Source organism: Panthera uncia, assembly GCF_023721935.1.
Source record: "Panthera uncia isolate 11264 chromosome A1 unlocalized genomic scaffold, Puncia_PCG_1.0 HiC_scaffold_17, whole genome shotgun sequence".
Taxonomy (NCBI): domain Eukaryota; kingdom Metazoa; phylum Chordata; class Mammalia; order Carnivora; family Felidae; genus Panthera; species Panthera uncia.
Window position 1 is genome coordinate 141,471,584 of NW_026057577.1, and position 18,569 is coordinate 141,490,152.

The following is an 18,569-nucleotide window of genomic DNA, read 5'->3' on the forward strand; positions in this document are numbered from 1 at the left end:
ACTCAGCAAATACATCTTTTCTATTACTCGGTTCTGATAGAATGAGCTTCATTTGTTTGAAAACATTTTGAGAGCTGCCATTGCTATAACCGTGTGAAGAAATATTATTAAGTTTAATTTTAATGTGTTCCTGAGGGAACTGGAAGCTTTTGCATTTATGCATTTTCAATATTCCTTTCTTAAGATATTGAAGGTCCTATATTTAATTTTGCCTTAGGGACAGTGTTCACGTAATTCAATTTAACAAATATTTATCTAGTGCTTAGTTTATCAAGCTCTGTATGCATGATAAAGGTAAGTATTTTATGGTGATGATAAACATTCAGATATATTTCCAAATGTTGCAGTAATCATGGAACATACAATGAAATAAATCAACAATGAAGCTCATTACTTTCTCTGAATGTAAGCAGCCACTATTATGAAAATCTAAGGGTAAGCATAGTCGTTGAAATTAGCATACTGCTGGCAACAAAATGCTTATCTCCGTGTTATTTCTGTCGCATTTGCTTTTATATTACATGAAGGAAGTGTGCAAATCTTAGGCACTTAGAATAACTTGGACTTTTTCCAGACGGACGAGATGGACATAGTGTTTCTGGAAGAATAAATACACATTTTGTCATCATACTAGACATGATCAGCTCTCTATAGCCAAAGACCCTTCTGGGTGATTCTGGCTCAACTATGGAAAATCCTATGATCCCAGCCCCTTTCTTCTTGCCATCGCTGACTGGATCAGATTGTAAACCTGACCTACATTCAGCAGATCCGTAGGCTAGCCACCAACTTACAACGTTGCCTGGCTTGGAAAGATGAGCTGGACCAAACAATTTAAATAACCTTGGCAATAAAAATAACTTCAGCTCTACACCTGCAGTTCGTGGAATTTTTCCTTTAAGCCCTAGGTTACCTCCACTTTAAAAACTTCCAACTTAATAAAGAGTGACACTGTCAGAAAAGATAAATGAGAGTCTCAACGTATTTAGGGTATGTTCTTAATATTATAAAGTCTAGGATGTTCAAAGAGCTCAGGATTCTGGAATTTCTACCCATATTTTGCTATCTTTGGTAATCTGTAATTCATTCTCCACATCATCCTACACTTGTGAATGTCTACATACTGTTACAGTTCATCCTGGGTGTGCATGTCAACATCTCAGTCCATGCAAGGGGGTCACTTTGGCTGGGATAAGTAGTGGCGGGCTTAGCTTTCCAATTTTAATTGAAGTCTGGGACGTCTCAACGGCTATCACACCCGAGGCGTGTGGGACACTTTCGCTGCATTTGGGGATTGGAGTGAAGCCATTTGGTTTAGTGCAGGTTGGTAAGCTTTACTTAAGTGACTGGGCCATTTAGAATGCTGTTGGCATGCTATATTTTTTCAAATAATGGCATTTTAAATTCTATCCCAGTTAAAACATTTTTTTCTCACGCAGATGTATCTCTGAAATTATAATATAAGCCAATAGAAAAAGTTGATTCCCAAGAGGTAGACGCATAAGAAATGAGGAGCCAAATCTTTAATTATTTATAGGTGATATGATTATCTATTATATAAATCCAAGAGGCTGATCTAAAAAAAAATATGGCCCAATGAGAGTCAGGTTAGAGTTCGTTGAAAGGTAATTATAGGCATTTCTGCTGTAATACAATAAACATTCCTGAAAACACTGTTTTGCAAAGTTGCACATCAAATATAATACGGATTATGAGAAAAACAGAATTGAGGCAGACACACAAAACCTAGGAAAGTTTGTAACCGAGTAGTTACAAAAACAGGGGCAATCATAGTAAAATTTTAACCCATTTAAAAATGGTATCGTAAATAAAGAGCTTTACTATTAAAAGGTGACAGAACTTGGTAAAAGGTGGGTGTGAGAAACAGTTGAAACAAGGATAAGATGTCCAAAGATCAGGCTGAACTGTGCAGAGAACAGCCTCAACACAAAGCGGGAACAAACTGGCCCCAAAGGAAAAAGTGCTGGAAGGGGCGTGCACACAGAATTGCGCCCCTCCGCGGCCGGCTGCTTTAGCTGGTACAGAACAGCATGCTGGGAAAAATAGCATTTGATAATGTCACTTCCCCATTTTGTTGACATCATTCTCTAGTTACCAAACATGAATGAGCCAGTTCATCTTACAGAAGCACACTTTGTAGCGAACAGGACTGTTGATTAAAAAATCAATTTTTTAAGCTTCTATGCCATCCATAGCCAGTTGTAAAAATAGTGGAAAAGAGATCCTGTTTACAATAATCACATCGCTGAAAAATACCTAGGAATATGCGCAATAAAGAGTGTGTGGAGTCTCTATGAAGATTCCCATAACACTTAACATGTAATTAAAAAAAAAATTGGAAGATTTGGAAACACATACTGTGTTCCTGGATGGGAAGATTTAATATTGTACAGACGTCACTTCTAATCCAATGAGTTTATACATTTTACGTGGTTTCATGCAATCTGCCAGGTGGGGTTTGATACAGGATGTATTCTGTTTGCCCCTCCAGATCTTATCTCCACTCTCTGACCTTATGGAACAAATTAATAGTTTTCCATTGAGGCTTCCAATAGATTTTACCAACGACAGAGTCGTGGCAGAGGTCTGGGGCTGGGGGCGGGGGGTGTGGGGCAGGGGAAAGAGAGTGACCTTAGCATAATTTTTTCCATAGCACCCCTGTTGTGGCATGATTTTGAACAGTGGGTTTTTAAAAAATTTTTTTAATTTAGTTTTGAGAGAGAGAGAGAGAGAGAGCATGAGCAGGGGTAGGCAGAGAGAGAAGGAGACACAGAATCTGAAGCAGGCTCCAGGCTCTGAGCTGTCAGCACAGAGCCCCACACAAGGCTCTCTAACTTACGAACCGTGAGATCATGACCTGAGCCAAAGTCGGACACTTAACCGACTGAGCCACCCAGGCGCCCCTGAACTGTGGTTTTTGAATGAAGACACAACTCCAATCAAGAGGGTCTTGTCCACAAAAGTCTTCATGGACTCTCTTTTTCTAGTTTCTAGAAATTGTCCCCTTCTCCTTTTGGCTAGGAAGGCTAACAATTTCATTGTTACTACTCCTGAGTTACTATGCCCATATTGTATCTAGTACCAATCCTATGGCATTTTTAAATAATTAAACAGCTCACTAATTAAACATTTTATTTTATTATTTTATTTTATTTTATTTTATTTTATTTTATTTTATTTTATTTTATTTTATATTTACTTTGAGAGAGAGAGGGGAAGAGCGAGCAGGGAGGTGCAGAGAGAGAGGTAGAGAGAATCTCAAGCAGGCTCTGCACTGCCATCACAGAGCCCAATGCGGGACTTGAACTCATGAACCGTGAGATCATGACCTGAGCTGAAATCAAGAGGCGGACGCTTAACTGACTGAGCCACCCAGGTGCCTCACTAATTAAACATTTAATAAATCCATGGGAACCACCAGCAGTTGAGCAACATTCACTTATACCGTGATGCCATTTCCACATCTTCCCTCTGAACACAAATCTGTTATTTGTATTCTAGGAAGTTATTACATCTATGGATTGCTTCAAGCGCTACAATCATATTTGGCAAAAAGAGAAAGAAGAAACAATTATGATGGTTATTACAAAAAACCCCTTGCTTTCTGAATTTGAATCTCAGATTGTCTATTTTCAAAAGCTGGAGCAGGAAATTAATGCCGAGCCGGAGTACATCTGTGTGGGCGCCATTGCTCTATACACAGGTTGGTTCGTTTTCTTTCATACAGTCATCAAAATTCAACTGTATTGTTCTGTCTCTTTACCTAGATTAGTATGCCAGAGAGTTCTAGCTGTCTTAAAGTTTTTATGGGCTTCAAGTTTTCAGACCAATTTGTAGATTTGTTTTTAATTCCCTTCTGCATAATTATATATCCTGGACTATTTTGAACACTTTGCTGCTAAACCTTGAAAATAAATGCTATTTCAGAGAAAGAGAATGAGTGTGTTGTATTTGCAATTAAAATGTACCCTTCCTTTAATAAATAATTGTAAACATTTGAGGCTAATCTTCAATGGTTTTGATATGTACTTTTTAAAGCATTTTTGAAATATGTTTCACATTGTTGTAAGACCAGCTTTATAAAATAAATGAATAAATGATGAGTAGGAAATCTAACTTTTTCCAGTTTAATTTTTTTTATGCACCACAAAACTGTAAGTTGCAAAGTGTTTATTATTGGTGAACAGCAGTGCTCTGTTTTTTCATACTGGTTCAAGTTTTTCAAACTGAACTGTGGACATTTGGGTTTTACAGATGACTTGAAGTTCACTCTGACTGCTGAGACAAAGGCCTGGATGGTTGTCATCGGTCGTCACTGTAACAAAAAGTACAGGCGTGAGATGGAAAACATTTTTACACTTGTTGAAGAATTCAATAAAAAACTGAATCGTCAGATTAAAGACCTAGATGATATTCGGATTGCTATGGCAGCACTGAAAGAAATCCGGGAGCAGCAAATCTCCATTGACTTTCAAGTAGGACCTATTGAGGTAACTGATAATCATTTGTTCATTATGGGAATAGCTCATCATGTTGAGTGATATTAGCTGAAGTATTGACTAGCTGTGGACTGTAGGGATGGTGGTTACAGATGGATGCTTAACCTAAGAATAATTTCAGTAATGATGATACCTTAATGATGGTACCTTCTATGGGTCAGTTCTAGACCTTTGCATGGCATCTAAAGTCCCTAACTGCAGAGCCTGAGATGAGGATTTCTGTACAAGTGATCTACTGATAAGTGCTCATAGGAGAAGGGAGTGTGAGGGAAATAGGAATGCTGAGGTCAGATCGGGGGTGGGGGAGCTAAGGGAGGGTGTGAGCTTAGCTGTAGACAGATTTCCCACAGGGTGCTCTGGAGCACGAATTCCACACAGTTGCTCCCACTTTGAGGTAAGGGAGACTGCCCTTTGTACCCCTGAGACAGTTGGTTATTGACCATCATCTCCCCAAGAGGAGACTCCCATTTAGCTGAGGACAGTTTTCCAGGGAAAGAGGCAGCTGCCATTGCCCCAGACAGTACTCCTAGCAGTCAGGATGGGAATACCAGCTGGAAAACAGAACCTGGATGCAACTGTAGGGGAGGAAAAATTCTTCCTCTACCCTTCAAGATTCTCCAGCTGGTTTAAAACTTAAATTGACATGAGACCTACTAATAGGAGTAAAACCAAAGTTTTACTATGTGCACGCAGAGGCCCAATAATGAAATTGAGACCTAAAGAAATGACCAAGGCAGGCCATTTTTATGCTTTTCAGACAAAGAGACAATAAATCCGTGAGGAATTGAAAGGATAAAGAAAACTGAATTTTGGGAGCTTCAATTAGTAAGGAATTCTGAATAAGTTTTGGGCTGTGGTAGTAAATTAGTAAAAAGAAACAAGGGTTGTTATATAGCCTTCTCAGCTCTAAATGTCCTATCCCTGGTGATAAGGATGTTTCTTTACCTCCTGGTTCTGAGAGGCTGCCTTTCACACAGGAGATTTATTTCCTGGTTTCTGGAGAAAAAGTCAGGCAGAGTGTCAGAGAGTTCTTTTTGAATTGGCTATTTCTTAAGTGACTTTTATTCAAAATAATGTGGCAAAGTGGCACATTTTGGTCCCTATAGGTACTAACAGTGTCCATTCATGTATTAATTCTGTATTAGCACATTTAATCCTTACTCAACACCTCGTTTAACATAAGGAAACCAAGGGTCAAAGAAATTATTCAGCTTGATTAGTGTTACACATTTCTTTTATAATTATGCTGTATCATATTTTCTCTCCTGTATGAAATTGTTTGCTCAGGAATGGATCACTGTATTATTCTTTTGAATGAAACCAGTATGATTATAGCATTAAAATGATTCCAGAAAAAAAAAATACCATTTTAGCACTTCATAACTTAAATGTCTGGACTTAAATTCTTTAAATTTTTTTTTTTATTAAGTTTATTTATTTAGTTTGAGAGAAAGACAGAGAGAGTGAGCAGGAGAAGGGCAAAGAGAGGGAGAGAGAGAGAATTCCAAGCAGGCTCCATGCTGTCAGCGTGGAGCCCCATGCAGGGGTCAAACTCACGAACCGTGAGATCATGACCTGAGCCGAAACCAAGAGTTGGACGCCTAACTGACTGAACCACCCAGGTACCCCTGGACTTAAATTCTGATGGTGAGGATTGTACACCAGTCTCACATTTTCTGTGCCCCTCTTTGAATTTTGGAAAGTTTCAAATAACCATGAAAATGGTTCAGATAATTAAATGCTTGCACCTTTGCCGTATTGGGTCAGGAAAATCATGTGGCCCACCGTGCCCTTCTTGGGAATTGAAACATAAGATAAAGAGTCCCTGCTTTGTGTAGAACCAGGAGTGTCCCTGGGCATTTGAAGGGAAGGCCCAGTAACTGACACCCCTGTTTCCCCCTGTGTGAGCATTCAGACAAAACTGTAGTCAAATAGTCAAGGTAAAAATACAACCTTTTGTTCCCGATAGAACTTATTTGGAAGACATGGCTTAGTGTACAACTCCCATATTCCCATTACCACCCAAATCCATGCACACACACTACTTGTGACGACTACATCCCAGAATTGTTGAACTTATTCGTGCATCAGAGGCAGAATCGAAAAGCTGCAGGCCCCTCTATTACCCTGCTTCACTCTATTTAAAAAAAAAAAAATTAATGCTTTATTTTTGAGAGAGAGAGACAGAGAGAGAGTGAGCGTGCATGAGTGGTAGAGGGGCAGAGAGAGAGGGAGACACAAAATCGGAAGCAGGCTCCGGGCTCCGAGCTGTCACCACAGAGCCCGACATGGGGCTTGAACTCACGAACCGTGAGATCGTGATATGAGCCGAAGTCAGACGCTTCACTGAGCCATTCAGGCACCCCTCCCTGCTTCACTCTATTGACACTGGAGGGCAGACCAGTGGGTTGCCTTCAAGGAGGAGGAAGAAAGAGGGAGAAAGGCACTGGGCTAGGCTTGCCCACATCAAGTCTTTTACCCAAATTAATGATCAGGTATTCGTTCCACCTGTATGGAGAGAACTAATGCCAGGAGAGGAGGGCAGAGATATTTAGGGAAAACCCTTTCTCATGAAAACCAAACTCTTTTAGGCAAGAGAGTAGTCGAGGATTTTGCATCTTGAGGTCAATGACTGGGCTCAGGCTTTGATGCAGCAGTACCCTTGTGTGTCTTACTATTGGAACCTCTTACCAACAAAATGAAATGGGATAGAGTTAAAACCCTGATTTATTTTATTATGCTAATATTAGCAGTTAGATTATCTTACGTTTTTCATCTCGAAGCCTTGAAATACAACTTAGGGGCCTAAATAAAAATACCTTTTATTTGCATAATGGTTTATAGTTTTTGAAATTCATTTAAAATGATATTTGTGGATATTCACAAAAATCCTGTGAAGCAGCCAGGAATTTTCTCGTTTTACCGAAGAGGAAACTGAAGCTTAGGGGCCCGGTTGCCCATTTAAGCTTTTATGGTTTGCAAGAAGGAAAGAACTCTCGGGGTAGTTTCCCTATCATACTGATCTTTTCCATTCTATCACTTTAATAAGTGAGTGAGTAGATTTATGCATCTGACCGGCAGAAATTAAATTTTCCTTCTTTTGTGTAGGAATCCTATGCCCTGCTTAACAAATACGGTCTTCTCATAACAAAGGAAGAGATGGACAAGGTTGATACTCTGCGCTATTCTTGGGAGAAGCTTCTGACACGTGCCAGTGAAGTTCAGAACGAATTAGTCTCACTGCAGCCCCGTTTCAGGAAGGAGCTAATTAGTACCGTGGAGGTCTTCCTCCGAGACTGTCACCACTTCTACTTGGACTATGATTTGGTACAACTCTGGTTTATCCTGTTTGTATTTTTTGGGAAGAGTCAATAGAGCCGGCAAAGTGCATAAAGATTCTATGCCAAGTTTCATGACTCTCCCTAGGAATGGGAGTTTCATTTTCATGAGAGCAATCCAGGAAATGAGGAGTCTAAAAGTGCAATCCATATTGTATCATTGGTCTGTTCCTGAAGTTGTTTGGTAGCTTTCTAACTTTGTGTGGCCAAGTCCTGTTCACATGTGGTTAAATGTCATCCTTCTGCAGCTTTCCTTAGTTCCACGAACACTGTAGAGCGCCCAGCGTGTGGCAGGCACTGCCCTTGGTGCTGAAGACACCAATGTGGACAAGACAGAGGCAGTTCCTGTTTTAGTCCTTCATTTATGAGTTTTAGTGCAGACTCTTCGGCACTAGGAGTATGTGGTACACTAAGACCCACTTCTAACCGATCATAATACACTAGAGAAAGGAAATATGCGAAGGGTACAGTTGGTACCTGTTAAGCAGGAACACACAAAAGCACAAAGTTAACGAAGTTATGAGGTTGGATCCATGCACTAACATGGATGGAGCAGCACAGAAATCCACGTATTGAAGGCGTTCTAATGTAGGAAAGCCCGACTGGAATGTTAAGATTCTATGTCACTCTGCAGATAAATATTAGAATGCTAAAATCTGTGAGTTCCGTGGCATTGGTGTTTTAGTTCAAAACCAGGCATGATACGTGCTTCCTATAGACTGCTTACTGACCCTTCCTCGCCTGGTCGCCTAAGAAATGAGAAGTACTCATTTTTAATTTTAGGAATTTCCTGAAATTAGAAGGTGTGGTATTAACTTGGCTTTTTTTACTTGAAAATATTTCCAAATGAGTCACTTTCCTGAGTCCTTTTCTACAATTAAAGAACGAAGTTTCCTAACATTGATGTGACGTGAATGAAAACTAGCTTTGATGTGCATATACTTTGAGCTCATGAAGTTTGAATACAACACTTCCTTTTATTTTGTGTTTAACTTTTTGTTTCAGAATGGTCCAATGGCTAGTGGCTTAAAACCCCAGGAAGCCAGTGATAGGCTTATCATATTCCAGGTAATCTTTTTGGTTTCTATGACCTTCTACACAACCAAAACCCTAACATGTTTTAGACACATACATTTTTTTCCCCTTAATATAGAAAAGCCTATTGTGGAATATTTTTAAAAATTGTGATTTGGGATAATTATATTTGGAGATGGTGTCTATTTAATTAACTATAGTTATTTACTATTCTTATTTACATGTGCTCTGAAATCATACATGTTTGCTTATTTGCCAGTTTTTAAGTTTACCTGTTTATTCAAGTGTAAATCATCTTGCTGAGTTTTCACTGGTGTTTTCTTTAGAATCAATTTGATAATATCTATCGGAAATACATCACCTATACTGGAGGAGAGGAGCTCTTTGGACTGCCAGTTACTCCGTATCCTCAGCTTCTTGAAATAAAGAAGCAATTAAATCTCCTACAGAAAATATACTCTCTATACAACAGCGTCATAGAAACTGTAAATAGCTATCATGAGATGCTTTGGTCGGAAGTGAATATTGAAAAAATCAACAGTGAACTTTCAGAGTTCCAGAACAGGTGAGAAATTAAATGTTTAGCATGCCCCGAGCTATTGAATCTTAAATGCTTTCTTCTTTGATAGACTGTCAAGTTCTCTTTTCACTCCCAGATGTTTTGAAAGCACATCAGGCTGCATTGCTGTTGTCCGTTGACGTCACCCTTGTCAGACGCTATTTATTAATTACCCCTGTGTGTACGTCGTAAGACAAATGCGTCCTTTAAACCTGGATGAATTTTGTCAGGGGCTCTTCTGCATCCTGGAGGGAGCTGATCTCTCTTTATGTTACACTTATCAAACATTTGAAGTTTATGTGAGATGACTTCCTGTAATAAAAGCAAGAGCCGTATGACTTAAGTGTTGAACCCAAAGAAAATACAGGGTCATTTGTTGTGTTTTTTGGTTGACAGCCTGATACACTCCGCTGTGCTTTGTACTTAGGAGGATCTCAATACATGTTTGTAGAATTGAATTGAATTGGGAGGCACCTTTGTCATTTAAAATAATGCCTTTTACCTAGCTAAGTGTTACGAGGGAATTGAAAAAAAAAAGCACCAAACTTTCCCAATTGGGAGGGGCAGTTTTCTCTAATGTAAAAGTATGTTAGATTAACAGATATCATTTGAATCATGAGATTTGAAAGTGTGGTAGGTATTTGAAATGACTGTTTCTTGATAGAATGCTAGTAGACAAGCCTGGAGTGGAGACACTCAGGCTCATCTTTGAATGACCATTCACGGTGACTCCCTTTGCAGGTGTCGGAAGCTGCCCCGGGCCTTGAAGGACTGGCAGGCTTTCTTGGATCTGAAGAAGACCATTGATGATTTCAGTGAGTGTTGCCCACTCCTGGAGCACATGGCCAGTAAGGCCATGATGGACAGGCATTGGGAAAGGATAGCTGCTCTCACTGGCCATAATCTGGATGTGGGGAATGAAACTTTTAAGTTAAGAAATATCATGGAGGCACCTCTTCTGAAATACAAAGAAGAAATAGAGGTACAGTTCATAGGATTACCTGATGTGGTGGGAGATTGGAAGGTCTCATGGGATTTATTTTGACAGTATTCCTACATTATGGAATGTTGGACCAGTAAACCATACCAGGACAATTAAAACTCTTCTGGGCATCCAGCAATTCGTTCCTTCCACACATGTTTACGTGACAGGTTCTGTGTTAAGTGCTGGGGACATACAGATGCTTTCCTTCATTCATAGATCACTAAATAACTTGCATAGTTAAATAATTACACAAATAAGGGTATAGTTACACAATGGGGTAAATACCATTGAAGTAAAAAGTATCTGTTCTGTGACAGCCCATAGTAATGGGCTTGACCTGTTTGGGGTAATGGGGTGGTAAAGGTAGGGAAGTTGGGACACATGCCCATGACTGCTGGGGAGGGAATGTGCTCGTGTGGTGAGGCTGAGGGACTTGGAAAGGGCAAAGAAGACAATGTCAGGCATGTGGAACAGCATGTGTGAAGGGTCTGAAGTGTGTTTGGGAACCAGAGGGAACACCAGGGTGGAGAGACCAATGGGGAGCCGTCTGGGAGATATATTTTGAGCAGAGATGACATGGTTAGATTTGCATTTTGTAAAGATCACTGTGGTAACTGTGTGGAGAAAGAATTGGGGGAGGGCAAGTGAGAATGATGGGAAAACCAACTAGGGGATTATAAGAATATCCCAGACAAGAGACAATGGTGTGTTGGATGAGGGGGCAGGTAGTGAAGCTGGAGAAGGGAGAAAAGATCAATGAGATCATTAGAAGGTAGAGCCGGGTAGAATCTGGCAAGAGAGGGAACATGGTAGGAGAAACAATCTAGGGTAAACCTTAAATTTCCTGCTGAGCGATCAAGGTGGATGATGGTGCTCATCACGGAGATAGGGAATTATTGGAAGGGAATCAGTTGAGCGACAAAGTGCAAAGAGCTTAATTTGGGGCATGAGTTTGATATTTCACAGAATGTGTTTGGGATTCCCTTGGTTAGATCCAAACACAGAGGCCCAATAGGCAAATGGATGGGGGTCTTACCGGGAGATACAACAGGTTACAGACTGTGTGGGCATAGATGAGCTCATGCAGAGAGGGAGTGCAGCATGAGACGAGAAGAGGCAAGGATGGGGCTTGACTAATGGTCCAGGAAAAAGCGTGGCTGCAGAGGAGACTGGGAAAGTGGAGGGAGACCTGGAAGAAGTCAGGTTTCTCTTCATTTTCTCCTCTCATACCGCTTTGATTTGGCTCTAGAGTTAAATCAGAGACACATTAAATTCTGGGTCTTTGATTAGAGTTTCAAAATTTACAAGGTTATCACACATGTGTGTGTGTGTTTTTTTTTATCCAAATGGAGATATAATTGGCATATAACATTGTGTAAGTTGAAGGTATATAACATATTGGTTTGATACATTTATATTGTGGCATGATTGCCATTGGAGTGTTAGCTAACACCTGGGTTATGCCACATAATGATCATTTCTTCTAGTGGTGGTAGCAATTAAGCTCTAGTCTATTAGGAAGTTTAATATTTATGATACAGTTTTGTTGTCTATTATCACTGTACTGTGTGTTAGATTTCCAACATCTCTTCTGTTCCCCCATCCCTGGCCTCTGGTAACTACCACTCTACCCTCTGTTTTTTTGAGGGTTCCACATATAAGGGATAGCATATGGTATTTTTACTTGTCTGACTTATCTCAGCCTAATGCCATCAAGGTCTACCCACGTTGTCACAAACGTCAGGATGTCCTTTCTCACGGTGTTCCGTTGTTGCGTACCTTTTCTGTCATCTTTCTCTCTGGAAGAGTTTGGTGGGAAATTTTACAAACTAAGGTTCTGTTACTTAGTAATACATCTTCATCTCTCTCCCTAAATCTCGATCTATATACATATACACCATTTGTTACATTGCATTTTAGAGCTGGGCGGGAAAAGTATTTTTAGATATGTATGAGGCAAATAGTGAGGCTAGGACCTCTGCTGAATCTGGACTGTTCACGAAGGACGTGTGACTTTCATGTGGTAAATCTAGAGCTTGCAATTTTAATAGGACATCTGTATCAGTGCGGTGAAAGAGAGAGACATTGAGCACAAGCTGAAGCAAGTGACGAACGAGTGGGACAGCAAAACATTCGCATTTGGCAGCTTTAAAGCCCGTGGAGAGCTCCTCTTGCGGGGAGACAGCACCTCAGAAATCATCACCAGCATGGAGGACAGCTTGATGTTGCTAGGCTCTCTACTGAGCAACAGGTAGGAAGTCCGTCCATCTTTCCCCTGAGATGTGGGGACCACCGCAGCAAACGTTTTAAGGGAAATTAATATTAAACAATGCAGCAATGGCCCCCATACAATTTATTTAACATTAAAAATCTGTGTTTTAATTTTAGCCCTTGGCACAGCGTGTGTAATGCTGTTTTTATTTCCTTATCCTGTACTGTGGGATGTGTCTGAGACCATCAACTGGACAAAATAATGCAACATGTAATTAGCCACTTGGATCTTGCGGAACATTTCAACTTTGCAGCTGACAAGCCTCACCGCACAGCTGACAGCTTGACAGGCTCCGGAGTCCAGGGGAAATTAGGCTGAGCTTCAGAATAATCGTTCTACTTGGGAAATCGTTGTGCCAACATCTGTGGACTAGAAACTCTTAGTTGTGTACATACTTTAATGAGATGACAGATTAAGATAGAGAGTGAATTTAATTCATAAAGAGAAATAAAACAGCACAGACCGATACGAGTCTAACACTTCTGTTTGACAGTTAACTGCAAAACCATCATGCTTTGGATGCACGTGCCTTAGACTCATGAGCTTAACATTTCCTTGGTACCTTGCTTCCTTTGCTCCTCCTGAAATAATTTTTTGTTCACCAGGATCTTCTCAGATATATAATAATTGTGTAGCATGTGGGTATCATTGAGATACGAGTTTACTGCATTCTGTCTTTCGAACGTCAGTCTCTTCTGTGTGTATATGTATATGAATAAGTTTAATGTAGGGATTGATAACCACTTAATACTGTTTGATAAAAATCGCTCTTCTTCACTTTTGCTTGGTACACCCAAGTGTTTGAAGTGAGTAATATGGGATATAAAATTCGGTCTTAGAGATTTAGACCATTGGTAACCTTGACTCTGAAGTACTTAGGATTTGGTGAGTGTGAATGAATTTGGTTGCTATTCATACCCAAATAAATGAAGGACAGGTGGAAAATAACACATCCTAGGGAGGTAGAAAATGAACACATACAAATTAAGTAAAAATTACTATGTTAGGGACCGGGAAACTGTCCTTACCGATGGCAGTGAATCCACAGATGAGAGTTGTGTGAGGAACACGTATTCAGTACAAATTTATTGAACACCTACCATGTGCCATACACTTTTCTAGGTGCTACGGACAGAAGAGCAAATCAAACAATGTTCTCTGTTGCTATGGAACCGCATTCTAGTGAAAAGCGTAAATTAAAAAAAAAAACCCAGAAAGATGTGGAATATTAGAACAGTCTGTTTCACAATTAGGGCTGTGGGAATGAAAATTTTAATGAATATGACTAATATTTGAGAAAGATTTAAGTCCATAGTCTGTTGGAATGGAGGGATCCCTAAGGGCGAAGAAAAAGGGAAAACAGTGACAGGGAGTACAATTATTAGAATTTTGTCTGCAAATAATAGAAACACCTCGTGAAACATTGCCTGCACAAAACTGAAGTTTATGCGGCTCTCACGTAAAAGAAGCTCCAAGGCTGATGGTTCAGGGTAGAGAGCAGGCTCCACCTCGTCATCAGGGACCCAAGCTTTATCAGGCTCACCCTTGTGTCTTCTCCAGGGGTGGCCCTTCCCCTTACTTCCCCTTCCATACAATGCTGCCACCCACTTCTTACCCAAGAGAGTGGTCCTCACTTGGCTGTTTACTGGACGCCTGGGGCACTTAAATCCCAGTGCCTGGGCCACATCTCACACTGATAGAATTGGAGTCTCTTGGGGGTGGGACCCAGGCAGGCCTGAGTAGGGTTTATTTTTTTTTAATGTTTATTTATTTTTGACAGAGAGAGTGACAGAGCATGAGTGGGGTGGGTCAGAGAGAGAGGGAGACACAGAGTCGGAAGCAGGCTCCAGGCTCCGAGCTGTCAGCACAGAGCCCCGCGTGGGGCTCGATCTCACAAACCGCGAGATCATGACCTGAGCCGAAGTCGGAGGCTCCACCGACTGAGCCACCCTGGTGCCCAGGCCCAAGTAGTTTTTAATGTCTGCTGGATGTCCCCAAAATACAGCCAAGGTTGGGAGCTACTGATGTGGAACTTAGTCCCGGCCCTGCCCGTTGCTGCAGAGGAGGCTGGGAAATTCAGTATTTTAACTGGGCACTTACGTTTCCAGGTAGAAATGGGGTCCTATATCTAAAGAGAAAAGGAAAAAAACACTGGAAGGCCATGATCTGTTTCTCTCTCAAGAATGAAAAAAGGAAGATAGATTAACTATAGGAGAGACTAAAGAGTGACTATCAGAGTATTACACATAGACATGCATGAGCCCTAACACACATACACACACAAGCACACGCACATGCACACGCACACGCACACACACACACACACACACACACACACACGAGTGGGTGGTTTTGAGTGGCTGGGAAGTTGGAAAGAGACCCAGAAAGGGGGAGGCTAGAGAGAGATTGCAGGTATTAACATGTTTGAAAATTGAATTGGTTGTTTGATCCCCACCAGTGTCTCTGTAATTGCCTCAAGGTATGTGAGAAACCAGAGAGAGTCCCTGGAGAAGACACAAAGGTCAGCAGAGAGACTATTACTCGCTTGGCTGTAGCAACAAAGACCCCAATTTTATTACTCTAGCAGTTGTGTGGAATCAAGTCTAATGCCTGATCTGCTCCTCAGATGACACATCTCCCACCTGTTTATGCTCTGGATCAAAACAGGAAAAGTCGAACAATGTCCAGTAAATGATGATGATTTAGTCACTTGGTAGCATCATTAAAAAAAAAAAAAGTTTATTTATTTGAGAGAGAGAGAGAGAGAGAGAGAGAGAGAGAGAAGGTGTGAGAAAGAATCGTGGAGGGGCAGAGGGAATCCCAAGCAGGCTCTGCACTGTTAGCCCAGAGCCCGACGCGGGGCTCGATCCCATGAACCGCGAGGTCATGACCTGAGCTGAAATTAAGGGCTAGATGCTGACCTGACTGAGCCTCCCGGGTGCCCCAAGTAGCATCATTTTCAAAACCAGCACAACATAATCCCAGTTGTAAAGAAACAGGTAAAAATTAGGATTAAGTAAAATCTTTTAGTTTGAAAACAACAACAATAAAAAAGAAAACACCAAAAAAACCTCCCAAATGCTGACTGTATTTTTCATTTTAGGTACAATATGCCGTTCAAGGCCCAGATCCAAAAATGGGTGCAGTACCTTTCCAACTCAACAGACATCATTGAGAGCTGGATGATGGTGCAGAATTTGTGGATTTACTTAGAAGCTGTCTTTGTGGGAGGAGATATTGCCAAGCAGCTTCCTAAGGTTTCAGAATTTTCCTTATGGTTTCATCAGGGTTTTAACTCAGAGAATTCTCTAATAACTAATAATTCCTTCAAAAATGCAATAATATTTCAATTTCTCTGGAGCCACACCCTCCCCAATGTTTTTGTTGTTGTTGTTGAACTGTTTTATAAGGAGAGAGCGATTGTGGAAAAGTAAGGGTGTGAAGGCTACAAAACCATGTGGTTTTGTGGGAAACAGAGGGTTAAAAAACAAAAGGAATGTCTGCATAATTGATACACTTTAGGTAATTTGAAGGTAGAATTTGGGAACAGTGTGGAATTATGGCGTAGTTATCTCGACAATGGCAGGATAATTTGTTCTGTTACTACTGACAGTTTAAAACAACTCACGCTATATAATTCACCCAATTATATCTGTACTGGAAAACTGGGGGGGTGGAAACAGGCAGAAAAAAGAAACTCCAGAACAAAAAGGCCCTCTTCTCAAGATTGTGGAACATGTTTTTTTCTCATCAAATTTAATCATCTTATGGGGAATATGGAGTGTAGTATTTTGAAATTTTTATCAAAAACATTTTTCTTACCAAATCTCAAGGATTCTTATTCAACTACCTTAAATCGTTTGCAAAATTATAATGTTTTAATGATATATTTGAGTTTTAGAAACACGGTTGTGTTGAGTGTTTTTTTTTGCTCAGTCTTCCTAGCTGTCCCTGTGGTGAGTTTTCAGTTTCATTACAGAGGATGGATCTGTTAGCCGATGTATTTTTCACCTACCAGTGGAATGTATCCACACACTGAAACTTTAAGTATTTATTTACTTATTTCTTTATTTCTGCTTTTATATTTGGGCATGTTTTTCTTCTTGCTGGGTGGTGGGGAATCTCAAATTGGATGTAATACTGGCAACTTTCACATTCAATATTCAAGGAGCTCGGTGGGGTCTCTTGCTCTCATATTTGATAGTACATGCTTATTGGTAAACTACAGAAAGTTTTAGGGAAGAAGGAAAACCTTATTTCTATTCTCTCAAAGTCCTCTGAGCATTTTCAATTTTTTTTTCTGAAAAAAAAAATCTATGTTTAAAAATTTCACAGTATTAGGGTTATACTGTAATTAGTTTTGTATCTTATTTTTAAATGTTTTCATTTCTAAATATACAAACAATTCAGTGCTCAGTGTAGCAAACTTGAAAAACATAAAATTCACTTCATTTAGGGATAACTGGCAAAAACACTTGGGAGTGCTTTTCTCTTCCAAGCTGTCTCATATTGTATGTTCATTTCTGTGTCTGTCTTCTGCTTTCAGTTAACATAATGGGGGGACCTTATTTAAGAAAGGGGGTGGGATGGTGCAAAAGGAGAATCGAAATAGAACATGTGTGACATTTTAGGCATGTAGAGTTGGGATATCCAGACTGGGGAGAAATCTGGCCCCAGCAGAAGGTATGTGAGATGCGCTTTCCTTGAGATCACAGATGTGTCCAAGTGGGCTTTGTTACCTCGTTTTTGTAGGAAGCCAAGCGCTTTTCCAATATCGATAAATCTTGGGTGAAGATTATGACTCGGGCTCATGAAATGCCAAATGTGGTTCAGTGTTGTGTTGGAGATGAGACCATGGGGCAGCTGTTACCGCACTTGCTGGACCAGTTGGAAATGTGCCAGAAATCCCTCACTGGGTAAGTTTACTGGCTCTGTGAAGGCCCCCTTAGCGTCCTAGAGATGAAAGGGATCAGAGGGACGAGACAGCATTAGCCATATTGATTTTCTTTTGCTAAAACGTAATTCGTGTCCGATGTTGTTGCATAGATGAAACTGGTAGCTTGGAGTCTCATATTATTCCAAGCCCTTGCTGGATTTGTTCTGATGTTGGAATAATAGGACTCAGGGCTTCTTCCATCCACTGGGACAAAGTCTTGCAAATTCTCATATAGTCCTTGCCTTTTAAAACGGATACGGTTACTTTTCTGATTTTCTTCTTGGATAAGCATCTGAAGAGTCAAAATATTTCATTAGGTGCAACCAAGAACAATATGAACAGTATAATGTACACAAGTAGTCAAGATTGTACAGAAACAACAGCCTCATGTATCTATCAGTGTATACACACACACACACACACACACACACACACACACGTGCACACACACACACGTGTATAGGAGGCGGGGTGAATTCCAAGAGTAACATATATTTTTCTTTTCTTTCCCTTTGGCTAATCAAGATAAATCATGTAAGCAGAAATATGTTGAATAGTAGTGAATATTCCAAAAACAGTTAACTACACATGGTTTTCTGTATTTTTTATTTTTATTGAGATATAATTGACATACAGCATTACATTAGTTTCAGGTATGCAACATAGTGGTTTGAGATTTGTATATATTGCAAAATGATGACCACCATAAGTCTAGTTAACGTCCATCATAACGTGCATAGTTACAAACTATTTTTCTTGTAATGAGAACTTTCAAGATCTACTTTCTTAGCAGCTTTCAAATATGAAATAGAGTATTTTCAACTATAGTCACCATGCTGTAAAATATATCCCCATGACTTATTTATATTATAGCTGGAATATACATGCTTTTAAATATCTCCTCTTTCTCTTTCATTCTTATGT

The 18,569-nt window shown here is 40.1% G+C and overlaps 1 protein-coding gene across 1 annotated transcript in view; it reads left to right on the plus strand.

The window, feature by feature from the left end:
- Nucleotides 1-18,569, plus strand: part of DNAH5 (dynein axonemal heavy chain 5) — a 240,303-nt gene that overhangs the window by 65,561 nt on the left and 156,173 nt on the right. Inside the window, exons 23-31 of the mRNA XM_049648271.1 lie at nt 3,523-3,724; nt 4,276-4,511; nt 7,629-7,847; nt 8,864-8,926; nt 9,220-9,458; nt 10,194-10,434; nt 12,489-12,688; nt 15,813-15,966; nt 17,462-17,625. Of these exons, the coding sequence (XP_049504228.1) occupies nt 3,523-3,724; nt 4,276-4,511; nt 7,629-7,847; nt 8,864-8,926; nt 9,220-9,458; nt 10,194-10,434; nt 12,489-12,688; nt 15,813-15,966; nt 17,462-17,625 (1,718 nt within the window). The remainder of the gene's footprint in view (nt 1-3,522; nt 3,725-4,275; nt 4,512-7,628; nt 7,848-8,863; nt 8,927-9,219; nt 9,459-10,193; nt 10,435-12,488; nt 12,689-15,812; nt 15,967-17,461; nt 17,626-18,569) is intronic.